This window comes from Eublepharis macularius, chromosome 4 (assembly GCF_028583425.1).
Source record: "Eublepharis macularius isolate TG4126 chromosome 4, MPM_Emac_v1.0, whole genome shotgun sequence".
Classification (NCBI taxonomy): Eukaryota; Metazoa; Chordata; class Lepidosauria; order Squamata; family Eublepharidae; genus Eublepharis; species Eublepharis macularius.
Genome location: NC_072793.1, coordinates 174,161,684 through 174,188,878, shown reverse-complemented (window position 1 = coordinate 174,188,878; position 27,195 = coordinate 174,161,684). Strand labels below are relative to the sequence as shown.

General features: G+C 48.0%; 1 protein-coding gene across 1 annotated transcript in view; it reads left to right on the top strand.

Annotated features, from left to right (window-relative positions):
- Window positions 1-27,195, top strand: part of LOC129327869 (uncharacterized) — a 58,397-nt gene that overhangs the window by 12,803 nt on the left and 18,399 nt on the right. Inside the window, exons 3-6 of the mRNA XM_054976621.1 lie at window positions 15,890-16,501; window positions 17,776-17,843; window positions 20,121-20,243; window positions 22,868-24,414. Of these exons, the coding sequence (XP_054832596.1) occupies window positions 15,890-16,501; window positions 17,776-17,843; window positions 20,121-20,243; window positions 22,868-24,414 (2,350 nt within the window). The remainder of the gene's footprint in view (window positions 1-15,889; window positions 16,502-17,775; window positions 17,844-20,120; window positions 20,244-22,867; window positions 24,415-27,195) is intronic.

The following is a 27,195-nucleotide window of genomic DNA, read 5'->3' as shown; positions in this document are numbered from 1 at the left end:
CACACTCCCGGAGTGGCACAACAATATTACTCTCGCGAGTGAAGTCATCATGCTGCTCTGGGAATGTGCAGAAGAAATTAGAAAAGGACATCATCCTGGTTTCCTGAAATGAAATTCGACTCCCCTAGCATCTTGAAGACCAATAAAATTTCCCAATTTTGTGAGTCAAAGCTCAGTTTATCTGTTACAAATGAGAATGAAGAAGGCCCACCAGCCTTTACATCCAGGTCAGAAAGTGGGAGGAGTGTTAAAAAGAAGGGATAGTTGGAGCCAAGGTGCAGAGGTACAACGCAAAATGTAATCAACATGATTAGAACAAGGAGATATTTACAGAGCTGGGAAATTCAGAAAATACCATCTGTAATAATAAAAGGATCTTTCTGGTCTGTCTGTCTGTGGTAGGTATAATTCATCAGAAAGTAAGGCTAGGATTCTCGAAACTGTCCAACAGCTTCAAGATGATATTGATGAAGTGCCAAAAATGTAAAGGAATCGGGACAATCTTGGTTATCTCTGGACACATGCATACACACACCAGCTACTTTAAAGGCAAATGAAGGTTTCCTGGTTTTGATAAGCATACCTCATCAGGAAATAAATCTGAGAGTCTCAGCATTGGCCACCAGCTTCAGAATGACCATTGGACCCATAATGAAATCTCCATTCTGTCATGGCACTTGCTAGGTTGCTTATGGGCCAGTCACACACACTCAGCCTAACCTACACCCCAGGGTTGTTGTGGTGAGGATAAAATGGAGGACAGACATGAAGAAGAGTGACGTGAGCCCCTTTGGGTCCACATTGGAGAGAGAAGTGAAGTATAAATGAATTAACTCTTAGATAACAATTAAAGGAGACATCCATCTATCGTGGCAGGCATAAGTGCTCAATAAAAATAAAGCTAGGCGTTTGAAAATTGCCCACCCACCTCAAGTTTATGAGGAGACTTGCATGGCCAGAAATAAAGGGAACTGAAACATCCTGGCCCAGATTAGCTCTGCAACATCCTTCTGGTATTTCAGTGGAAGAAAAAGTGTGCTCATGGAAGCCACAAAGGTGGAGGAAGCACAGACAGGGACGGTGGAAAATATCCCTTCTTTTACAAAGCAAAGGGATATAACAATTTTCCTGACCTAATAGAAACAGTGTGGTGTAGTGGTTAGAGTGTCTGACTAGGCTCTAGGAGGTCCAGGTTTGAATTCTTCCTTCGCCACAGAAGCTTGCTTGGTGAACTTGGGCCAGTCACACAGTCTTACCCTAACCTAACCTCACAGGAATGTTGTTCGAGGAGAAAAAAGAGGAGAAAAGAACATTGTTAAACCTCTTTGTGACCCCATCAGAGAGAAAGGCAACACAGACGGGGAAGGTGGAAAATATCCCCTTTAATGGACGCTTGCTGGGTGGCCTTAGGCTAGTCACACTCTCTCAGCCTAAGCTACCTCATAGGGTTGTTGTGAGGATAAAATGAAAGCGAGCACAAAACAAGCTGATTTGGGCTCCCACCGAGAAGAAGACTGGGTATGGCTTTTGTTATCTATCTATTATGACCACTCTTGCTGTCGCTTCTTACAGTATTGCTGCAGCTATTTTGGCAAAACATTCAGTATTCATTAAATATTCCAAACGCAGAGCTTTGGTGGGCCCCTAATCTGTAATGAGAAAAGACTCCTCAGTCCCTGTTCAGCCATTACGGGTTGGAGGTCCATTGTCCTGAATGTGTTAATGAATTCTAGTTCAGCAATATCAGTTGAAATCTTGCTTTGAATCTCCTCTGTAGGAGATCTTTCCACTCTTACGTCAGCAACGGAATGCCTCGGAAGATTAGAATGTTCTGCCACTGGGTTCTGAACTTGTCTGACATTGAACAAACGGGCCAGTCCCTACGCAAAAGAATAAATGGACATAAATCTGACATTAAAAACCACAATACTCAGGCACCAGCTGGAGAACGCTTTAATCTCAAGGCATTCCATCGCTGACCTAAGAGTGGAAAGATCTCCTACAGAGAAGCTTCAAAGGGAGATTACAGCCAAGATTGGTGAATGAGAGTTTAACACATTCACAACGGACCACCACACACACTGGAGCAGAAAGGGATATGGGATTGGTATCTCCTTAAAATTTCTAGTTTTCTTCATTTCCCATCTCTATGCATATTGCCTCTAATAGAGTTGATTATGTTTTGCACAGGATGTGTTACCAGAACTGCTCTTTATTATAATGGGGAATTAGCTGCAGCAGTCTGTAACTATTAATATTAAGCGAGGATCATAACCTATGTTTACGGAGGTCCCGATCCCAGACACTCTAGTGAAAAAGAGGCAGACAAGGAGTAAGGTTCAAACACGTGTATTGAGTGTAGCGTAAGCCTAGCTTGCACAATCATACAAAGAACATACAAGGTCTAAGAAATACAGAGTAGGAAATACAGAGACGTTCGCATTAGCTGGTTCCCAACGATGATAGGGGGAATACTCACTTATCCTGAAGCGAAGCAGAGACACAACAGCGAGGTGGCCCAATGCCAGCACTGGAACCACAGACGGACAGCAAGGAAGTCTGGATAGGAATGGCCTGAGCCCCGAGTGGTCTGGGAGACCAGCTTAAATACCCCAAAACGTACCCTGGGGCTGGTGCTGTACTTGGTGGTTCTCACAGTTTAAAACAAAGGGTCTAATGGGCTACTGAATGGCTTGGATGGGCCACTTTGGTAATCAGATTGTGATAAGTGACACCTCAGGAAGAGGGGACAAAAGAGGGAGGGGGAAATCCAAGTGGGCTGAAAGGATGTTCCAGCGGACAGGGCTTGTCCTGATGTCATCAGCTTTGGAATGCGGAGGTTTCTTTGAGATGCATTCTCTAAGTGCTTGGGATGGTCGGCACTTAGTTCCTTCTCCGGGGCGGCTCCTAAGATATGCAGAGCGGGGCGAGGGGCTCTCGCTGCGGACGTGGTGTGCCCGCTTCGCCGAAATGGCTTCTCAAAGCAGTCTTCTTCCCAGGGTCTTCTGGCTGCCTAAGAACATGGATGCCGGCTGGGCATAGCTGGGGCTGGATAGCAGGCTGCCCGGTAGCGAGGGCAAGCTCGGCGACCGGCTCGCGGGAGGCTCCAGGCGGGAACTGACCAGGGAGCGCCTAGCCAGGCTCGCTGGAGGTTTCCCCGGCAGGCGCCCGGCTGCTAGCAGCGGCTTGGGCCCATATGAGGCAGGCTTCCATGGAGGCAGCGGGAACAACACTTTAAAACACAGTCCAAAGCAGGGAACAGGCACGGTCCGTGGCAGATGGCAATGCAGGCACGGGGAACACAGTCCAAACACACACTGGGAAGTCCAGATACAGGTTAGGGCAGGGTTGCCCAGAAAGAGAGTCCTTTTGTGCAGTTAACCAAACATGGAGTCAGTAAACTACACAGTCTATAGCAGCAACAAGGGTAATTGACACGCAGGCAGGAAACTGACACGTGTATCAGAGCACACACGTGCAAAGCAGTCTTTGGTGTAGCAGTGAGACAGTAATGCAGGAAACTTTGGCACAATTCATAGCAGGCTTTAAAGCAGGGGAGGGGGCCTACTTGGCAACAATTCCCCCCCTCGGAGACCCCGGGACGTCAGGCGCGCGGGTCTCCGAACTTGACTTCAAAGGCGAGGTGGTCGGCAATGTCCGGTGGTCGAGCTTCGAGCGAAGAAGGAGCGGGAAGGGAAGGAGGGGGAGGCGTCACTCAAAAAATTTAGTTTGGAGAACCACCTAACCGAATAAGTGCAATTTAGATCAGCCAATGGGCTGCAGGTCTCTGGGTTCACACCAGGGGGTGTGCTAAGTGCAATCGTCAGAATAAATAGCAATAATTCATAAGTAATAGCAATTCATAGTAGTAGGCAGCAATGATCAATTCATGCATATAAATAGCAATAATTCATAATTGTGTACATTGATTAATTCATGATTGAAGGTAATTCATACGGAATTCATGACGGGTTAAAAGCATTAAAAACCAGGAGCAATTAATATACATGGATCAATTCATGGATAGTTAAAATCATAAATAGATACATAGGATTAAAAGCAGGGACAATTAAAAGCAATTCATACAGGGTAAAGTGAAGTGTGCAAGCATGGCATAATTCATTGAGGGTAGGCTAATTCATAAATGGTTAAAATCATAAATACATATATGTGATTAAAAGCAATAGTTCATGAAGTCAAAAGCAGCAAGAATAAAAGCAAGTGCGTGGAAACAATTCATGAGGGGTAGGCGGCGGAAGGGCTCATGGGGGCAGAAAAATACACTCTGCAATTAAAAACCAAATCAATATGGCTGGATTAAAATCAAATTCATAGACTAGAACTGCCTCGGCGGAGGGAGTTGGGTTAAGAAGGCAATTCAAAAGGTTAAAATCAAATTCATCGGGATAAAGTTCATGGGCGCACTTGCAGTAGATAGAGGGAGGGACTAGTTCGGGGCTAAATTCATGGGAGTTAAAATTCATAAGAAGCAATGGCAAGAAATTCATAAGACCATAGAGTAACAAAGATCACAGACGGCTCAGTCCGCAGTACAGCTGCTGGACTGGGTTGCATATATACAAGAACAAGCAAGCTTAGTTCATGTGCTCCAAAACACACTTCCACCCCCCCTTGCTGTCTGCGTGAATCCACAGAGCAGGGTCGGTGAGCGGCGAGAAGGCTTCAGGCACACAGTTCTAGTCCTCATGGAGGTGACGCTGCTGGCGGTCGTTTGGAGACGGGCCGTGGGCTGGGAGGCAGAGAAACATGTCCCCCCCTAGTCCACAAGAGGGCCTCGGAGCGGTGTCCGGCAGCAGAGCGTCCATGGGGCCGGTGCAGGATCCGTACACATAGTAATAAACATAATCATAGTCCATACCGGCACAAGCAATAAAACAAACAAGGGTTAAAGGAGGGCGCCAAGAATAACCTTTAGGGCAAGAGGAGGTCGGGGTTGTAATGATCCAAACGGTAGGACAGTTGGAGTTGCTGGAGCTGTCGGCGGCTCCAACAGCCCAAATAAAGCAGTGAGGCACACAACAAAACCTGGAAGGCCAAAATAACGATGATTGGGTGCAAAGCCAAATTGTAAATTCCAGTGGCGGTGGGGCTCCAGCCAAAGAGGGTCTCCCACCACGAATGCTCGCCGGTGGTCTTAATCCGCTGGACCAGATCCAAAATCTCCTTTCCGTTGTGGGACACAACCAAAGCAGTGGTATCCCCGTCCCTCTGGATGCTCTGGAGGGTGCGGTGGAGCTGCGGGTGGGCCAGGAGCTCGTGGATTAGCTCCAGACCGATGCCGAGGGAGATGGGCTTCACATGTCGATAGATGGAGGGTGCCACCAAGATCTCTTCTTGGGTCCAGACCGGTACCGTGTAGGTGAAGTCGCAGGCTGCTACCGAAGACAGGTTACAGAAGCAGCGGTTGACTCCCGGGATCACGGGCTTCAGCTGGAACGAGTTCAGGATCACAAAATCGCAGGCCGTTCGCACGCAGGCACATCCTTTCCCAATGTAGACCACAGCGGAGCTGTTCTCCTGGACGACCTCGAAAGGGCACTCGTTGAGGGCGTCGACTTGCGGGGCTACACAGGGGTGATGCGGTGCAAAGGCTTGGTCTTGGCAAATGAAGCCGGTCTGGTCTCGATGCTGGCACCCTTGGAGGCTGACGAGCTTCCATCCGGTCGGGGTGAAGCGGGCCCAATGGTCGGGGTGGCGGGCGTAGAGGACTTCGGTGTCGCTGACTTGGAGTCCCAGAGGCACGACTGGATACATATGGAATGACTCGTGCGCACTGGCCGTTAATAAAAATAGTTTAAGCTCCTGGGTGGTCGGTGAGAATGAGGAATTTACGAGAGACCACCAGGATTCAAGCTCCAGTTCTATGGGTGACAATTTGGGCATAATCAATCTTTTAATTTCCAGGGGCAAATGCCCGTCCGTGGCTTGCCGAATTAGCCCCATGGCCACAGCCTGATTTAATTGTTGGGCTTGCATACATGCCATGGCTATTGACACGTTGCGTTCAAAAGACTGTGTCCCTTTGAGCAGCAGAGAAAAATCTCTTTCAATTTGCCTCTCCCAGTTAACTAAAATGGAGCTGATCTCGTGTTGCCCATTTGAAATGGAATTTAGGGACTGCACCACCGGTTTACCTAAGTCGGAGATGCTAGTCGTGACATGGGCAAACTTATTAGCGAGAGTCTCAATGTTGACCGAATCCATGATTGCTAAGCCTCCGGCTGCAGGAGCAGTCCAGTCGGCAATGCTTCGTCTGGCACGCGAGAGAGAGGGGGAGGGATCGATCCACAGTTGTAGCCATGCATTCCAACCCTTGCTACCGGCCTCCAGATAGGGAGCGCACTGCGGCAGCCTCTGGGTTACATTTAGCTCAGCTAAGTCTATGCGGATCTCTTTTAAAGACATTTGCGGGCGGACTAGAACTCTCTCTCGAATGTCAGTTTTCAAAACGTGGGAGCCCACTATATGCGTGCCGCCTTGGCTTAATTGTTCATTGCTAGCAATCAAAGGGTCAATTTGGATGGTGTGGGTCTCCTGGGTCCGGATCAGCAGGGAATAATTGCCTGGTTCGTGAGTCAAATTTACAAAGAGCAGCCCAAGCCGGTGAAATTTCTCTACTAGGGGCTTGGTTTGGCATTCGGGCGTCTGTTGAACCAGAATCCAATCGGGTGGGCCGTGTTTGGCTAGGTCTTCCTCTTTTACAATCCAGGTCAGGTTCTCCCAGCGTTCTATAGCAAAGGAGAGAACTGCACCTGAAGGGGGCGTGATAGTGACTGATGCAGACTCAGTGGTAGTAGTGCCTAGTAGGATGGTCATTCTAAAGGGGTCTCCTGCCTTCCATACTGCGGCCGACACTAAAATAACTTCACAGTATGGTCCGAAGGCCTCAGTGACAAATGGCGAGGTTTCGAAGTTGGCAGGGGTGGTATATCTGTCTACCACCGGGACTGCGGTGGGGGCTGGCCTTATACGGGGAAGAAACATACAAGGAATCGGAGCAAGTGGTGAAACTGTATCGGTAGGCGAGTAACATACTAATTCTTGGGACAGAGTTTTGACTCCCACACATAAAATGGCAAGCTCTGGGGGTCGGATCCACTGCTCTTCGCAACTGCGGAAGTTTGTGCGAGCCGTGGGGGTGGTCATATTGCTCTGCTGCACAACCTTGCAGACCATCATTTCGTTTCCTGCCAGTGTATTGATGCATCTCCAGTGGGGGTAGGGCATTAATTTGGACGGGCGTCCCTCTGTTAGGGTGCCTGCCAGCACGAGCAAACACAGAGTAGCCAGGTGCCTCATCTCCTGGCCTTCCTTTTCCTTTTGTGGTGAAAATATCCTGGGGAGACCTGCGGATATAAGTACAGGTTCCCTGAGTTGGTTGCAGCAAAAATAAAATAAATGAAGTGAAGTAGGGAGAAAGAAAAGGGAGGGCGTTTTTCTGCCAGCACTATTACTGATTGGGGCTCGAACGAGAAGTCCCAGAGCACTAAGCGGGCCTTCCAGCTTGTTGCTCTGGGGAGCTCCTGTGCGAAGGTCTCTTTCTAAAGCGTGTATATTTCAGGGGGGACGTCTTTGCGTCGGGCAAGGGTCGGCTGTGCGTTAGGCGGGATTATGCAAACTCGCCCCAGGGGTCCCTGGGTGCCTGGACTATGTGGCCTCCAGGTGCCCCTTGCTCAGTGGCGGGCTATTTTCATTTTGCGGGCTGAGAGCTGTCGGTCCGGCTCGGCCTGGCCTTGCCGTTTTAAAAAGAAAAAAAAAAAACCTAAAGAGCGGTTTCCATTAACTATAAGGGTTGCTGCAGACGGGGGCCCTCGCTTTTAATTTTCAAAAATAGGCCTTCGTCATATGTTTGCAGGACAACCAATTTTTGGGGGGGACTCCCTCGGGAGGCCCCATCTTCTAGTTAAGGAAAAAAACGATACACCGGGCAAAAAGGAAAAATACACTGAGCAAAAGAAAAATGCACTGAGCAAAAAGAAAAATACACGGAGCAAGAGGCATACGGGTGTGGGGTGCTTTTAGGTTGCCCTCACTTGGAAGGCCTGGCAGGGCTTCATTAAAACTTCAATATGTCTCCCCCCCTTCTTTTCCTTTGTACGGTACGGGCAAGGGAAAAGATTACGTGGGGCGAGCGGCTGCTGGCGGAAAGGGCCGAAGTGGAGCCGAGGGCGCTCGGCGGCGTTTATCGAAAAGCGGCGGAGGGGCCCGAGATCTGCCGGCGCCACTGGGTCTGGGTTATTCTGGGGTCATCTTGGCGCAGGGGATTCTGGCTATGTAAATGAGGTACGCTGCCCCTTGTGCGTGGCGAACGCACCCCAATAACACATTCCAGAGGTAACATATTTACAAAATACTGGCGGGTCTTTTACCTTTGCACTAAAGCGTACTGGCTGGTGGCGCCGTATAGCAACTCACCGTGACGGATATGAACATTAGTAAAAGAGGGATGTTGGGCTATCTGGGGGACCTTTTCCAGGGGAGGCACGGCCCTCAAAGCCAAAGCCGACCATCATGCGAAAGCGTGGGTCTGGCAGGTGAGACCCCGAATCTACGTAGATGCGGGATCTTCACTAGCACGGCGGGTGATATATTTTCGAATACAGGGATCACCTTATTTGGTGGTTCCACTATGTTCGAAAGAATGTATGCACCTCTGGGCTAACGCCTCTCCAACCACTTTCACACAGCAAATCTCTTTTGCCTGTGCAATTTTTTTCCGAACATGCGGCTTACAATCCAATTAAGAATCACTTTCGGTGGTGGTCCTATTTGGCTTTGATTGCCGTGTCTTTCCCTAAGGGTCCCAACTGTGGGGCCCGCCTAATGAAGTTAAAGAATAGAACCGAAAAGAAATAGCAAAAACACTAAATGATTATAGGAAGCTAAGTTGGCCTTTTACATCTAATTTCAAAAGGGAATTGGGCTTCAGGTTCACACACACATAAAGTTAAGACTGCACAACGAAAAGGGACGGGGGCTGCAGGGACTTGAACTCAAGTCTCCTTAAGGTGGCTTTTCCTCTCCTGGTTCCAATCCCTTCCAAATTCTGACAGGGAACCAGTGATTACATTTATTTGGGCTTACTTCAGCCTGGGAGAGGACAAAAGGAAGAACTGGGAGGAGGTCAGAATCCTGGTCTGGCCAGTTTTTCCATTTCAATGAGGGGTGGGGGTGCAACGCTGAGTGGGAACAGTTTGTTTCAGATGCTACTAGCAACTGGGATTCTTTCTGGAGTTTGCTCACTTGCATTATTACATTCCTGACTGCACTTACTGCTGGAGGCTCTACCTTTTCATTAAGTTTTGGGCTTGAGCGTTTTAAAACGTGGAAACAGATACACAAATGTCTCTGAATTAGCTCAAGCACTACTAAACCACACAGGCCCAACATGAGGTTTTCTTTAGGGGTGTTAGTCAGGGAAGGCTGAGAGAAAGCTATTTGGTGCGTAGTTGCAAGCACTGGATTCTCAAAGCAATTTAATTCTTTTAAAGGAACTGCATTTTTACTTTTGTTTACCTGTTCTTCAGGATCATTGCAAGAGGGCACAGTCACGGTGGGCTGTGTATAGCTTGGCTGGGGGCAGTCTATGGGAGCCAAGACAATTTCTTGGGGAATGACTTTTAAACTCTGCACATGCTCAGAGGCTAAGGTGAATTCTGGCTTCTTGGGCATGGGGGCTGAGGCAGAAATTGGAGGCAAAGGTGACTGGCTACATGTTTCACTGCCTTTGGCGGGGCGGGGTGCTGATTCAATCACTGATTGTTCCTCCAAAGTCTTTAATCTGGCCTCAGTGAGTCTCTGGGATTCCAGGAGATTTTGCATCAGGGTTTTTAAAGTGGCAGTTACATTATTCTGGTTCTCCAGCAAAGTCTGCATGCTAAGGAATTTATTGTGGAGCTGCTCTTTCTCTGTTGTGCAAGCATTTAATTTTTCTTTTAATTCCTCATTCTCTTTATTAAGATCATTTATTTTTAAATTCTGTTCCCTATTTACACTTATGAGCTCCTGAATTTTATTTTGCAGCTCTGTCAGATTTCTTTCAGAGGTGTCTGGCAAAGTTGGTGCTGGGTTCTGGGTGCGAATCACCTTTTGGAATCTTTCCTTCTCTCTTTTAAGTTCCAAGCTATTTTTAGTTCCCGGAGGTCGAAGGCTAGCCTCAACCTTTGGTTTTCTCCCACGGGCAGTTAAGTGGGGAGAATCATGTGTGACCCCCGGGCATCCCTATTGGAAAAAGGGGTTCCCAGCTGGTGGCGGCTCTTCTCTTACTGTAGCCACTGGCTGTGTATGTTGGGGAGGGCCTTTCCCAAAGATGTCTAGAAGGGCAGAGAGAAGAACTGAAGTGGGCTGCTGGTGGAAGAGCTCCATGTCTGCCCCATGATCCTTGAGCTGCTTCCAGAGTTCCCAGCGGAGTGAGTCCCTGGCTGGCGGCGGGCCACCTAGGTCAGAGGGCTCCTCATGGTCCTTTGGCTGCGGTCTCCAGGAGTCAGCCTGACTTGGGGGAGGGTAGACCTGGTGATTGTAGGGGTGAGGTGCCCGAGGAGGCGGGGGTGCCGAGGGCAGCGCAGGTCTCCAGGGCTCAGAGGGTACCTGTGGGGAGGAAGGGTAGTGACTGGGGGTGGGCACAAAGGTTACTCCTGGACGAGAGTCCCTCTGGCTGCGGCCCCGAGTGAAGCTACCGCTTCTCCCACGCAAGATGCCACCTCTAGGCTCCGAGTACGAGCTATGCCCTTGAGGCCGATATTGGGAGTGGGGACCATGGTTGGCATACGTGACTGTGTTGATGGGCTCACTCTCTTTCCTATGGGAGGCCGGGGACTTCACATGGCGGATGGCGCCGGTTTCTCGCAGCAGGCCAGCAATGCTCCTGATGCGGGATTCCAGCTCTCCCCATGTAATGCTCCCGGGCTCGACTCCTGCTAGGGCTAGGCGAGTGGTGCTGTTGAGTCCATCTATGACTGCCCTCCTAAACTCTAATTCGTCAAAGTCGGGTACATCGCTTGCATCTAGGTCCACTTCGTCTGACAGCTCGGCAAGAAGCTGCTTTCTAGCTAAGTATGCCTCTGGGTCCTCTCCAGGTTTTTGAGACTCCGCGATATACAGGGCTTTCAAACTCTTGGTGGGCCACAAGAATGCACAAATTTCTTTAATTGCTCCGTACTGACTGCGGGTGGCTAACCTTCGGTTAGAGATATAGGCATTCAGGGCCGAGACTATTTCAGGGGCAGCGCATTGGCGAGCCAGTTGGGCTACATCGGAACCACTAGCGGAGGGCTGGGAGGTGGTCACATGGGTGAACCACTGGATGGCCGTGTCTCGGTTTAGGGGTCCCATGCGATCTGCTATGGCTTGGAGCTCATCGGGCCTCCAATTGCGGGTTTCCTTAACGACCCGGTCTGTTTTCCTGCCATCCTCGTCCATGGATACAATTTCCTTGGTGGCTATTGGGTGGAGGGGCTGTGGGGCTTCCGCAGACTGGGGCGAAGGGGGTGACCAGCTGTCGGTACTACCTTCGGGGAGGGCCAAGAGGGCTGCGGGATGCACGGCGGAAATTACGGCCTGCTGCATTCCCAGGTGCTGCTTTAGGGCCTCTAGCTCCCTCTTACAAGCGGAGTGGTCTGCTGCGGCTATCTTAGCGACTTTCTGCTCTGCCATGAACTGGGCAGCATGGGTTAATTTTGCAATTTTCTCTTGTCCTTCAATTACTGCGTGCTCAGCCATATCGGCACGAGCGGTGGCTACTTCAGCCTTGTGCTGGGCGTCCTGGAGGGCAGCGGCTAGTCCCTGCTTCTCCAGCATGAAGTTAACGCGTTCTGAACGCCACTCGGCTGCTTTTTCCTCATGTTCCTTCTTTTCTCTCCTTAGCTTTTCTATCTCCTGTTCCTGTTCTTCCTGAGCTACTTGGAGCTTATTAATTAGGGACACGCTGTCCTGTAGGGCGGTGAAAAGTGCCCAGGCTCCGTATCTGTCCTTCTTACTGGACCTAGGTTTCTCCTTCTCACAGAAATCTTGGAAGGCACTTCTAACTATCTGGAGTGGGTCGGGTCCCTTGAAGGAACCGGCTTCCCAAGGGCAATCTCCCTTCTTAACTAGCCACTTCTCCAGGCGGGGCACGGTGGGGGCTGCCCAGTACATTTTTTTTCTTTTTAGTTTAAGGCTGATCTCGGGGGAGGTTAAAGAGTGGATCAGCGACACCAGGGGTGGGGCAATTAAAGCTGCTCAAGGGTTTTAACAACTTCTTCCTCTCTATGTCCCTTTTGGGAGGTTTATCCTTCCCTCAGGTCCTCAAGGGTTTTTACCAGGGGGGTTTTAAGGTTCTACCTTTAGGGTTTACAGGGTATTTTAAGGGTCCTACACTCGGTTCTTCTCCACCAGGGGAGAAGGGAAAATTCCTATTCCCGTTTCAAGCTTGCCTACAAGCCACGGGACCAGGAAAAGTTTACTGGCTCAGAGGGTGCTCTCAAGCTCTCTAAGCCCAAGAACCAAAAACGCTCAGTGCTTCCAAGCCTCTGCTCAGAAGCCAAAGCTCAGGGGTCTCCCAAGCCTCTACTCGGAAAACCAAAGCTCAGGGGTCTCCCAAGCCTATGCGCTCAGAAAACCAAAAAGTGTTCCCAAGCCTCTGCTCGGAAACTGCAATTAAGGGGTCTCCCAAGCCTCTGCTCAGGCAACCAGAAATGCTCCCAAGCCTCTGCTCAGAAGCCAACAATGCTCTCAAGCTCTCTGCCCAAGAACTAAACTCAAAAAGTCCCCAGGCCTCGCGCTCAGAGACAAACGGTTAAACAGTCTCCAAGCCTCGACCAAAAGACTAAATGCGCTCAAGGACTGCCTCTGCAAGTCCCCAAGCAAAAGTGCTCAGGAGTAAATTTACTGTACTCCCAAGCGGAAAAGCGCTCAAGAGTTCTAACAACTCCCAAGCAGGGTGCGCTCAAGAGTCCCACTGACTCCCAAGCGAGGTGCGCCCACGAGTCTGACTTAAAACTCGCAAGCGGAAAGGCGCCCAAGAGTCTTCCTTAAAACTCTTAAGCACGGTGCGGCCGGCTGCCGCGGGGCTTCAGGAACCTGGCTTTAGATTCCCAAAGCTAACTAACTAAACGGACTATCGATCCCTTCACGTTTCCTCCGGAGCGGGGATTGAAGCCTAAGTGCTGGCAGGAACGGGGTTTGGACGGACTTAGGAGAGACGGGGGAGGGCGGAAAAGAATTTTATATGTGCTGCTTCAGGATATATATATAGAGCCTACTTCTGGGATCCCACCCACATAGACGCGTTTAGGCGGCCCGGAAGGTGGCCAGGAACTTCACCAGTTCAGAGGTCCTCACCCACAGTACACCGGTTATAACGGCTGGAGGGCCTCGCGGTGCACCACAAAAGGCAAGTAGTCCAAAGCTGGCTGAAGGAGGAAATGGGGAAAAAGCCAACCCACAAGATAGAAATGCTCGCTAGAGCCACACACACTCACACTTTTAATTCCCTGAGCTAAATTGCGCTCTTTACACTGAGGTCTGGAAAATTTTCCTCTAAGTCAGTTCGCTGAAGACACGCGTGTCGACTCACATGTATTCACACGAACTGGGTTATGCCCGCATATTCTCCACCAGTAAACTGTTACCAGAACTGCTCTTTATTATAATGGGGAATTAGCTGCAGCAGTCTGTAACTATTAATATTAAGCGAGGATCATAACCTATGTTTACGGAGGTCCCGATCCCAGACACTCTAGTGAAAAAGAGGCAGACAAGGAGTAAGGTTCAAACACGTGTATTGAGTGTAGCGTAAGCCTAGCTTGCACAATCATACAAAGAACATACAAGGTCTAAGAAATACAGAGTAGGAAATACAGAGACGTTCGCATTAGCTGGTTCCCAACGATGATAGGGGGAATACTCACTTATCCTGAAGCGAAGCAGAGACACAACAGCGAGGTGGCCCAATGCCAGCACTGGAACCACAGACGGACAGCAAGGAAGTCTGGATAGGAATGGCCTGAGCCCCGAGTGGTCTGGGAGACCAGCTTAAATACCCCAAAACGTACCCTGGGGCTGGTGCTGTACTTGGTGGTTCTCACAGTTTAAAACAAAGGGTCTAATGGGCTACTGAATGGCTTGGATGGGCCACTTTGGTAATCAGATTGTGATAAGTGACACCTCAGGAAGAGGGGACAAAAGAGGGAGGGGGAAATCCAAGTGGGCTGAAAGGATGTTCCAGCGGACAGGGCTTGTCCTGATGTCATCAGCTTTGGAATGCGGAGGTTTCTTTGAGATGCATTCTCTAAGTGCTTGGGATGGTCGGCACTTAGTTCCTTCTCCGGGGCGGCTCCTAAGATATGCAGAGCGGGGCGAGGGGCTCTCGCTGCGGACGTGGTGTGCCCGCTTCGCCGAAATGGCTTCTCAAAGCAGTCTTCTTCCCAGGGTCTTCTGGCTGCCTAAGAACATGGATGCCGGCTGGGCATAGCTGGGGCTGGATAGCAGGCTGCCCGGTAGCGAGGGCAAGCTCGGCGACCGGCTCGCGGGAGGCTCCAGGCGGGAACTGACCAGGGAGCGCCTAGCCAGGCTCGCTGGAGGTTTCCCCGGCAGGCGCCCGGCTGCTAGCAGCGGCTTGGGCCCATATGAGGCAGGCTTCCATGGAGGCAGCGGGAACAACACTTTAAAACACAGTCCAAAGCAGGGAACAGGCACGGTCCGTGGCAGATGGCAATGCAGGCACGGGGAACACAGTCCAAACACACACTGGGAAGTCCAGATACAGGTTAGGGCAGGGTTGCCCAGAAAGAGAGTCCTTTTGTGCAGTTAACCAAACATGGAGTCAGTAAACTACACAGTCTATAGCAGCAACAAGGGTAATTGACACGCAGGCAGGAAACTGACACGTGTATCAGAGCACACACGTGCAAAGCAGTCTTTGGTGTAGCAGTGAGACAGTAATGCAGGAAACTTTGGCACAGTTCATAGCAGGCTTTAAAGTAGGGGAGGGGGCCTACTTGGCAACAGATGGGTTGTAGCTCACTGATGATACGTTGGATGGGTTTGAGCTGGGAGCTATAGGTGACAACCAGTGGTGTTCTGTTGTTAGTTCCTTTAGGTTTGTCCTGGAGCAGACTGTTTCTGGGTACTAGTCTGGCCCTGTCGACAGGGCTATGACTAGTACCCAGAATAAAATTGGTTAGTCTTAAAGGTGCTACTGGACTCTTTTTGATTTTGCTGCTACAGACTAACACGGCTAACTCCTCTGGATCTATTTTCATCTTTCTGACACTCTAGTTTACAATACCCCTCCCACCTGCTGCCTGGATTCCTTTTTCTACTCCTCCTATCTGACAAAGGGAGGTTTGACTCTCAACAACTCATACCCTGGAGATCCAGTTGGCTGCTACTGGGCCCAGATTGTATCTCACCTGTTTGACTTCCTTTAGACCTCAATACACACAAGGATCTACTAGTTATCTAACACTGACACGTTAACATACAAATCTTTGAGGAAGACACTTTTATATCCCCTCCCTATGTTTTTCTTTGGACATGCCACTAAGAGTGAACAGTCCGATATAACTCAGTTTATGTTCCCTGTCTGCACCCAATCCTGATCAAAGCCCTCTGTCCCCATCAATCCATCTTCCTGTTTCCGGCTGTCATTCCTAGCATAACAGCTATCAGAGCCCCCTCCCTTCTCCTACTTCTTCCCATCAAGCTGTTCCTCCAATAATATTTGAAGTTTTTAGTCTCAAACCAATCCATCCCCACTTAGCATCCTATTTCCCCTCCCACACACACACACAATATACACCTTTCCCATATCAATGTACCCCCAGAAACCCCAATACTAGGCTACAGGAGCAGTTTCTCCTGGACTTCTCCTTGTTCCCCTACATATCAGCACAGGAACTGTGGAAGAACTTCATCCCAGCCTCCTCGTTCCCCTACATACCAGCACAGGAACTTTGGAAGAACTTCATCCCAACCTCCTCGTTCCCCTACATATCAGCACAGGAACTTTGGAAGAACTTCATCCCAACCTCCTCGTTCCCCTACATATCAGCACAGGAACTGTGGAAGAACTTCATCCCAACCTCCTCGTTCCCCTACATATCAGCACAGGAACTTTGGAAGAACTTCATCCCAACCTCCTCGTTCCCCTACATATCAGCACAGGAACTGTGGAAGAACTTCATCCCAACCTCCTCGTTCCCCTACATATCAGCACAGGAACTGTGAAAGAACTTCATCCCAACCTCCTCGTTCCCCTACATACCAGCACAGGAACTTTGGAAGAACTTCATCCCAACCTCCTCGTTCCCCTACATACCAGCACAGGAACTTTGGAAGAACTTCATCCCAGCCTCCTCGTTCCCCTACATACCAGCACAGGAACTTTGGAAGAACTTCATCCCAGCCTCCTCGTTCCCCTACATACCAGCACAGGAACTTTGGAAGAACTTCATCCCAACCTCCTTTCATCAGGCCTTTTGGAACCTTCACTTCAGGACAGGTGGTATATTTTTTCATATCCACCCCCTTCTGTATTCCTAGGATAGTTTTGGTTAGGATTTATTAGGCATTAACATTTAACGTAGTATGTTGTGTTTATGAGTGCGTGTGTGCCCAATTTAACTAATTTCTCATTGGTCCTTAAACTGTTTTTATTCATTTGAGTTAAATCATGTCTACCTGCATTTACTCACTGGTGTCTCTCCCTGCCCAAATCTGGGACCCAGTACAGACTTGGCTGTAAAGATTCTGGTATAGGGTTGCCCTAGTGGTACCTGTTTACACTTTGGACATGCTCAGAGGGACACCTCTTGGAGCTATAGGATAGACACGGGAGTCCATTTGGGTAACAGTGTGGTTTTGCAACAGACAGTATGGTTAGATTTATGCATTATTTGTTCCCCCCTCCTTTTCTCATTTATTTTATCATCATGCTTCTGTAGTGTAAGAGCAAGATTCAGGTCCAGTCTTCAAGCTGCTACTGGACCCGAATCTTGCTCTTTTACAGACCAACATGGCTACCCACATGGAATTATTTTCTGTAGTGTGTTATGCTCGCTGGTGTAACCTTGGACCAGTCATATAAGCTCAGCCTAACCTACCTTGCAGGGTTGTTGTTATGAGGGTAAAACAGAAAATGGGGATGTTACAAGCCACTTTGGGTCCCCATGGGAGAGAAAAGTGATATATAAATATAGTAAATAAATAAATGCTGTACAGGACATCTGGCTTTGGGGTGGAACGCAGGAGCCGTGATTCTCATTTTCTCCCAGCCTCTCCCAAATAAGGTTGCCAACTCTGAGGTGGGAAATTCCTGGAGATTTGGAGGGTGAAACCTGGGGAGAGTGGGGTTTGGGCAGGGGAAAGAGCTCAGCAGAAATATGATGCAACAGAACCCACTATCCAAAGCTGCCATTTTCTCCAGGGAAATGTAGCTTGGAGATCGATCCGTGGTAATTCTGGGAGATCTCCAGGCCGCACCTGGAGGCTGGCAACTCTGTTTCTGAATCCCAAACAAGACTTGCTTGCTGCTTAATCACTGGCTCGGCTGCTCCACCCTGGGGGTTTCCCTTCCTCTCTTCCTTTGCCCTGCTGCGGATTCACCCACGAAGCCGCCACTGCTGGTCATACGCTTGGCTGGGGGAAATATCATAAGCCACTGACCGTGGTGGTGGGTTAGAGTAGGGGGTAGGACAGAAGAGACATCCAAGGGTTAAAGTGACTGAGTCCGAAATCCTAGACAGGCATTGAGGAGGAAGGGGGGGCTGCCCCTAGAAGCTGTTTCCTGCCTCTCCCCTCCCTAGGACAGCTCGGCTTTTGTTACAGTGGCTGGGAAGGAGCTGGTGAGTTCAAAGGAGCTTTGGATCCAGTGGCCGGAGGCGGCGCGGGGGGGGGGGGGTTCCAGTGCCAAAGCCAAGGGAGGGGCTGTATTCAGACCCCATGCAAGAATCCCCTCTGGAATGCATCCTTCCAAAACAGGGAGAGCTCTTTCCTCCTTCCTCCCCCCAGCTCCTGAGGATGGGGGGAGTAGGTGAAAAGCCCCAGATCCATGTCAGACCCTTGGCAAGAATCGCCTCTTGAATTCCACAAATAGGCGCGCATGCACGTGAGGATGGGGGTGGCACCTCTTCTCGTATCATTTTTTTAAATTCCCACTTCGCTGCATTTCTGTGTCGTCTGGATATAGTTCCAGTTTGTCACATTTGTGTTGGGCTACCATAGCACGCTCCTAGAACCCCTGAGGGATCACTTCCCTGGGAGTTGTGCGTCTCTCCTTCGCTGCAAGCATCCAGATGTCAGCTAAAGGCTCTTTGGGGGGAGAAGGGGCTTTTCTTGCCCTGGTTTTCCACATGTGTTATGTGCCAGCAAGTCGAAATCAATTTACGGCAATCCCAGCAAGGGGCTTTCAAGGCAAATGAGAAGCAGAGGTGGTTTGCCGTTGCCTTCCTCTGTAGAGTCTTCCTTGGTGGTCTCCCCTGCTTAGCTTCTGAGATCTGATGTGATCTGGCTATACCACGCCGCATTCCCTCCTGCCCCGGTTTTAAATGCTGTTAAGTGTTTTTCCCCTTGTTAAAAAGGCATTTTGAACGTTATTGTTTGGTTTGGATGTTATTTTATTCGTGAGCTGTCTTGAGTGCTGTCCTTAAAGTGGGAAGGTAACGTGTAAACAGTCTTGATGATGATGGCAATAACAATAACAATAATAATTTGTTCACCCTAATTCTCTGACTCAAAGCGCAGGTCCAGTATTTCCATTACCTTTTCCTAGAGTTAGATGGAAAGGAAAGATAAAATTGGGATCATGTTCACATTAAACAGCTTGGGGGGGGGGGGGCGGTCAGATGAGTTTTTCTGGTGGGCCATAGGCCAATGGCAAAGGGGTGGACCTATCTCTAGGCTCAGACCAATCTCCAGGGTCCCATCAGTGTGGAAAGACGGAAACTCGCAAAACAATGGTTCTTAGGCCAAGCTCTGTTCACGACCTGAGTTCGATCCTGGCGGAAGCCGGGTTCACATAGCCAGCTCAAGGTTGACTCAGCCTTCCATCCTTCCAAGGTCGGTAAAATGAGTACCCAGTTTCCTGGGGGTAAAGTGTAGATGACTGGGGAAGGCAATGGCAAACCACCCCGTAACAAAAAGTCTGCCAAGAAAACGTCGTGATGCGACGTCCCCCCATGGGTCAGTTTTGACTTGGTGCTTGCACAGGGGACTACCTTTACCTATATTAGATTTCTGCTGGCTTTGAATCTTTGCAGATCTGCATTTACAGTACCTTTTTACATTGTTTATTGCAATATCTTTGAAATGGACTGTGCTGACCCACACTGTGTAATCCTCCTTGAGTGCCAGTGAGAAAGGCAGACTATAACAGTGCAATTCTAACCAGAGTCACTCCAGTCTAAGCCCATCGAAATCTGTTTAGGATTACACTGCTAATAATATAAATAAATAAAATAATAGCCCTGACCTGGATAGCCCAGGCAAGCCCAATCTCATCAGATCTCAGAAGCGAAGGAGGATTGGCCTTAGTTAGTCATTGTATGGAAGACCTCCAACTAAGACCAGGGTTGCAGAAACAGGCAAAAGCAAACCGCCTCTTGCCGTGAAAACTCCAGCAGGGGTCACCATCAGTCAGTTACAATTTGATGGCACTCACTACCACCAAATAAAATAAATAATCAGGAGAGCAATAAGCTGGTCAATATCTGCACCCTACCATATATTTCACAATGGTGTGTGTGTGAGAGAGGCGTTGAGATAGATTATGCTCCAGGTATGGGTTGGGCATAGCACACTGTTGTAGTTGCCACAGTGCACATGGGAGTGTGGTTTCCAGACACCTCATACAATGATGCACACATCAGATAAGAGATGAGATGAGTAGACATGAAATAGCACTTGGATGTTAAATCGTTTTTAGATTGATTCATTATGGCCCGAAATACAGCATCACAGACCTGAGTTTGCATTACAGTGCTACACACAAGAGGTACATTTTCAAGAAGCAAACATATTGAAAGTTCCAGAGGAAGAGAGACACATATTTCAAAGCTGCTAGTTTTGCTTACAGTATCTGTGTATTAAAATTATTTGAAACTGTCACAGACTTCCTCTTCCAGGGTGTGGTGCTGTTTCAGAAGGCGGCTGTGTGTTTCACCAAAGCAGAGTGCTGATGGATCCGGACCAAAAGCTTTTGCACTGGGAAGTCATGCTGGAGAATTATGCGAACATGGCCTCTTTGGGTAAGGCTCCTTTTCTCCTTCGGTTGGGAGATGTGCAAGTTTTCAGATTCCCCTTGCCTCTTGTTTATCAAAGCACAGTTTAGGGTATCTCTCTGTAGTAAGATTGTAGCTGGCCTGCAATCCTGGCTGAGTTTTGCCACCTGTATGAATCTCATCTAGCCTGTCATGCACAGACTGGTGGTTCTATATATTTATTGGATTTCTATCCCGCCCTCCCCACAAGTGGGCTCAGGGTGGGTTACAACAGTAAAAACACAAGTTACATTTAAAACATCCATAAAATGGCAAAAATCCCATTAACACCGCCCCCAGTCAATGGCCTTGCAGCCCAACTCCTACCAGTAAAACACAGAAGGGTGGGGAAAAGAGGGGAACAGGCCTTTCCAATCAGGCTATAACTCAGGGGGGGAAGCAGATGGTCATACGGCCCCTCTGCCAGGAGGCTGGTTGGAAGGCTGCCAGGTGACTGCTAATCTGGCCTCAGCCATATGCCTTCGCAGGTTTCTGTTGTCCTCTCTTTACCTAATTCAGAGTCTATTGGAATGGAACTATGAAGGCGAAGTGGAGCCTGCAAAACAGGATTTTCCTTCCACCCCTCCCCGCTCTAGCCCACCTTGAAACATTGCCCCATGGGTTCAGGTACAGACACGTCCCTTTCTCCAGAACAGGTTACAAAGCTGGAGCTTGCCATGTGAGGAGGAATTAGCTAATATTCTCCTCACCTTTTCCAGAAATTGTGCTGTCCCATCCCTGGGATACACCTGAATCACCTTCCAAGCTCTGAATTCTCCTGCAAACATCTCCAGAGGCTCCACATCGGTTCCCCCTTCAGAGTTGCAGTTCCTGATCTTTGGGCATCTTTTATGCTTCAGCAGTTTCTGTAGGCCTCATTCTTTCCCACTCATATCCCATTGGGGGGGAGTCTCCTGCCTAACCGGAACTCAGTTTTCCAGCTGGAACTCAGTTTTCAGGGTTCTTATGCTGTTCTGTGTCTTCCCCAAACATGGCCGAAGGGTGACAGAGCTCACAGGTAGTCAACTGCAATTGCACTTGACTTCAAATGTTGCCAGGTTTGAGTTTCTCAGTTGTTCTCAGATGATAAGAACATAAGAAGAGCTCTGCTGGATCGGACCAGTGGTCCAGCCGTCCAGCATCCTGTTTTACAGTTACCAACCAGTTGCCCTAAAGATGCCAGACAAACTGGGCATAGAGGCCGTGGTCCAATGCTACCTCCTGGCACTGGCATCCAGAGGTTGACTGTCCCTGAATGTGGAGGTTCTCTTTAGTCACCATTAGTAGCCCCTGATAGGCCTCTCCTCCATGAATCTGTCCAACCCCCTTTAAAGCTATCTATGCCTGTAGCCATCACTACGTTCTGTGGTAGCAAATTCATTAATCATATCATATGATGAAATCACGTGGACTATTTCTGGACTAATATAAAGAATAAAGCATTTGAGAACAAAATTCTAGTCCAGTAGCATCTTGGAGACCAAGAACATTTCCCAGGATTCAAGTTTTGTGAGTATCCAAGTAAGCTTTGACTTGTACCCCTTGTACCCCAAGGGCTTATACCCCTAGAAAGTTTGGTTGGTCTGTAAGTTCCTGCTGGACTTGAATTTTGTTCTCCTGCTACTGACAAACATGACTACCCACTTGGAACTTTAAAACGTGAGCTATTCGTGGATGAGCTGCACCACAAAGAAGGAAAGGGGTAAACAAATGGAGAGGTACTGATAAGCCATTGTGGTGTAGTGGTTAGAGTGTTGGACTAGGGTCTGGGAGGCCCAAGTTCAAATCTCCACTCTGCCATGGAAGCTTGCTGGGTGAGCTATTTCCAGTCTCACTCTGAGCCTAACCTACCTCACAGGGCTGTGGGGAGGATAAAATGGAGGAGGAGGAGGAGAAAGTTGTAAGCCTCCCATTGGGAGGAAAGTCAGGGTGTAAGTGTAGTAAATACATTTTAAAAAGAGGGAAATAACTGGGAGAAGCATTTAAGTTATTTTCATGGAAGGAGATGGGGTATTAAAACAATATTGTTTTGTATACATTCAAAAATTTCAGTAAAGACATTTTTAAAAAAAAGCAGAGGGAGAATGTTGGCCTCATGAGGGCGGGGTGGGAAATGGATCGCCTTGTTCGTTTCAACAGCTCATCTGGCTTCTTGTTCTGGTGAACGACTGCTAGCCAACGATTGTCCCAGAAAACTGAAATTCTGTTTGATTGGTAGTCAATAGGAGGGCATCAATAATAATAATAGCGTTGCACTTATATACAGCTCATCTAGATTGATTAGTGCCCCACTAAGAGCGATGAACAAATTCAGTGTTATTATTATCTCCCCAGTATAACTGGGGAGCTATAGCTGAGAGGAGTGGCTTACCCAAGGTTACCTAGCAAGCCCATTGCAGTGGTGGGATTAGAACCAGCAGAATGCTGATCTGCAGCCCAACCACACAGCAGCTCTCATTTGAGTCATCACAGGTCTCCGCACCCCATCTTTGAAAGGGTATCTGGACAGAGATTGTTTTTGTGACCTGTAATTCTGCACAAGAGTTTATTGGATATTTTTGCCGTAACTGATATTTTTCCCCTTGTGCTCATGTCTGGTTTCTCTGTTTCAGCAGGAGATATGTGGGAGAGAGAAAAAGAAAAGGAAGAGCATCCATTGAAGGAGGAAAGTGAAATTTCTCCAGATTTTAAAAAGAATTTTGGAGATGTAGATGGAAAGAAAGAACAGGAGGAAAACCAAACAAATAAAGGCAGAAATAAATCTCAGAATGACTTCCCGGAATTTCTGCCTCTTCAAACAATTTACAACAGAAAGAGAAAGAATGAATGTCCTGCTTGTGGGAAAAGCTTTGCCACCAGGTCAAGCCTTAAAGTGCATTGGAAAACCCACACAGGAGAGAAACCATATAGCTGCTTGCAGTGTGGAAAGCGATTCAGACAAAGCTCAACTCTCACTTCCCATGAAAGAACCCACACAGGGGAGAAACCATATAAATGCATGCAGTGTGGAAAAGGGTTCAGTCAGAGCAATTATCTTGTTTCTCATCAGAGAATCCACACAGGGGAGAAACCCTATTCCTGCTCAGAGTGTGGGAAAAGTTTCAGTCACAGGTCAAACCTGACAACCCATCAGAGAATCCACACAGGGGAGAAACCATTTAAATGCCTGGAATGTGGAAAGAGCTTCAATCACAGCTCAACGCTTACTTCGCATCAAAGAATACATACAGGAGAGAAGCCGTTTAAATGCCTGGAGTGTGGAAAGACCTTCAATCAGAGTGCGAAACTTATTATCCATAAAAAAAGTCACATGAGAGAAAAACCGTTTAAATGCCCTGAGTGTGGGAAGGGTTTCTGTCAAAGAAGAACCCTTACAGCTCATCAAAGAACTCATACAGGAGAGAAACCGTATAAAGTCATCAAAGATAAAAAGAGATTCAGTCAGAACCTTGCAACCCATCAGAGTACCCACGTAGGGGAAAAAGCATTTAAATGTCTAGAATGTGGAAAGTGCTTCCGTCAAAGCACACATCTTACTTCCCATCAACGAATCCACACAGGGGAAAAACCTTATACTTGTTCAGCGTGTGGAAAGAGTTTCACTCAGAACTCAAACCTTAAAGCGCATCAAAGAATCCACACAGGGGAGAAACCATTTAAATGCCCAGAGTGCGGAAAGAGCTTCAATCACAGCACAACACTTACTTTGCATCAAAGAGTACACACAGGTGAGAAGCCATATAAATGTCTGGAGTGTGAGAAGAGCTTTGCTCAGAGGTCACATCTGATTACGCATGAGAAAATTCACACGCAAGAAAAACCATTTAAATGCCTTGAGTGTGGAAAGAGTTTCAGTCAAAAATCAAAACTTATATTCCATCAAAGAACCCACACAGGAGAAAAACCCTATAAATGCTTAGAATGTGGAAAGAGGTTCAGTCAGAACACAAACCTTGCGTCCCATCAAAGAATCCACACAGGGGAAAAAGACTTTAAATGCCTGGAGTGTGGGAAAAGCTTTACTCAAAGCACATATCTTATCAGACATCAAGAAATCCACGCAGGAAAAAAATCATATAAATGTTTGGAATGTGGAAGGGCATTTACTCATAGTGCAGGTCTCATTCGACATAAAAAGAATTTCCACAGCGGAGAAACTGTTTGAATTCCTCAAATGCAGAAAGTGCTTCACTCCAAGTAGGTATCTTACTTTCTTTTAAAGAAAAGTACTATTTAAATGCCTTGGAATGTGCGGGGGGCGTTCAGAGGCTGCACCTTATTAAATATGAGAAGACTCACAGGAGGAAGGAGCTGTGCAGATTCATGGAATGTGGAAAGGGATTTAGTTGGAGCGCGCATCAGATTTTCCATCAAAGAACCCACGTTGGTTCCTTTTATTAAATTGGATCATCAATATATCAAGGTCAGTATTGTCTACTCAGATTGGCAGTGGCTGTCTGGGAACTCAGGCAAAGGACTTTCACGTCGCCTGACCCTTTTCACTGGAGATGTCGGGGATTGAACCTGGGACCTTCTGTGTGCCAAGCAGATGCTCTGCCACCGAGACGCGGTCTCTCCCAGATGCCTGGAATGTGGAAAGAACTTCAATTTCAGGCCATATTTTTAAACATGAAAACATTCACAAAGTGAAGAAACTGTAGATAAGCCAAGGGGTTGCCGAAAAGTGTTGTCATCATAAACCCAGCCTTAATAGATATCGAAGTGGTTGTATACATTCTCGAGCTGCAGCAAGAAGGCATGAGATTACATAACTTTTAAAACACTGCCATCCCAAACCAATCCATGGCGGTGGCGGAGAGTGCTGTCAAGTCATAGCTGATTTATGGCAACCCCTGGTGGGGTTTTCATGGCAAGAGACTAACAGAAGTGGTTTGCCATTGTCTGCCTCTGCAACCCTGGTCTTCATTGGAGGTCTTCCATCTAATTACTAACCAAGGCCAACCCTGCTTAGCTTCCGAGATCTGATGACAGCAGGCTTGGCTGGGCCATCCAGGTCTGAGCAAAACCATCTTGTAGATTATATGAAAACAAGTCACATGAAAATAGATCCGCCTTTGCTGCTGAGGCATGTAGTGTGTATCTCGGGCTGTACACTTCCCACAATATATTCTCCAGTGCTGGAAGTGACATGCCTGACTCTTGCACACCATCACATGGGGCCATCTGTCAACTAATTCTTACACCAGTTCTTGATTCTGATCACTTCCCAGGTGTGGCCAGTTCACTGCACACACCCCTTTAACACAGGGGACCCTTTCACTTTGTTAGTGTGCATCAAGTACTTTGTCATTAGGCTGTTCTATCTTTAGTTGAATTTGCAGGGAGGTGTCAGCGTTTTTTAATAAAATGAATTGTTGATCTAATGGCAGAATTGTAGATTTCTTGTAAGTTTCTCTAGCATCTACAGTGAGCGTCTTCCTAAGCTATTCTTTGACCGTGCATCGGTTTGCTAGTTATTAATATTGTTGGGGGGAGGAGTGCAGGGTAATATTTTAATTGTTTTTGTATTTTCCCGTTGTTAGCTAGGAGATATAGAAATAGTGGAATAAATAAAAGTCATTTTCCTATGGTGTGGGTTCCTCTTTCTATAATTCCTGCTCTCTTGGTGGCTTCACATGTCTGAATGCCTGCCTGAGTTCTCAGGGGGGGAGGAGAATGGAACTGTTGCCTGTGAAAACACGTCAAACTGCCTTATACTGAATTGGATCATTGGTCCATTAAAACCAGTTTCATCTACTCAGACTGGAAGCAGCTCTCCAGGGTCTCAAGCAGAGGTCTTTCACATCGCCTACTGCCTGGTCTTTTTTAGCTGGAGATGCCGGGAATTGAACCCAGGGCCTTCCACATGCAAAGCAGAGTCTCTTCCACTGAGCCTCAGCCCCTTACCTCAGCAGGCCTTAAGGAAAATTGGACCCATGCTGTTGGGAGAAAAAATATTATTTATTTTAAAATATTCCAATGCAACGGCCCAACAACGCCAATTCTCAAGGGGCCTAAAAACTCAGAAAACTGGGTGCCACAAAAAAATGATTTATTTACATTATTTCTAGCCCACCTCTCTCACTCTCAAGATGAATTATGCAATCGATGGGACGAAACATCTAATCAACTGTGCAATAAGAGTGGGATTACTAAAATGAGGAATGGCACAAAAATACCAGACATGATATTTTAGGGTTAGCTACCCCAAACCTCCGATTTTTGGGGCACTGAAAAGAGCCAGTCCAACAGTCAGGCAGGTGAGGTGCACCAACTTTTTACTTAACTGGACCGAGAGCTCTGCCTTCCCCGAGGCCTCGGCCCTCCAGTCCCTTGGTTCGTTCCAGGAGGGGGGTGTACTCACACCTCAGTCAGTGATTCCAGACACAGCTTGATTAAAATATATTTTATTAGCTTTAGAGAGTGTTACAAAGCATGAAAACAAACAGGCAACAGATATAAAACCAAGAAACCTTACTGTTGCTAAACTAAAATGTGCCAATCTCAAAATTTTAAGAGCTGATTAACTTAAGCATCTCTCATTGGCATCCGATAATTGTTCTTCTTACCCATCTGGAAGCATACAGGCCTTGTATTGTCGAAGGCTTTCACGGCCGGAGAACGATGGTTGTTGTGGGTTTTCCGGGCTGTATTGCCGTGGTCTTGGCATTGTAGTTCCTGACGTTTCGCCAGCAGCTGTGGCTGGCATCTTCAGAGGTGTAGCACCTTTTTTTTTTTTTTTTTTGGTGCTACACCTCTGAAGATGCCAGCCACAGCTGCTGGCGAAACGTCAGGAACTACAATGCCAAGACCACGGCAATACAGCCCGGAAAACCCACAACAACCATCATACAGGCCTTCTCCATGCTCGGCTGGCACAGCATGGGGATTTGCCAAAGTGAAGAACAGAGAATGGTAGGTGTCAATGTATACAGAGCAG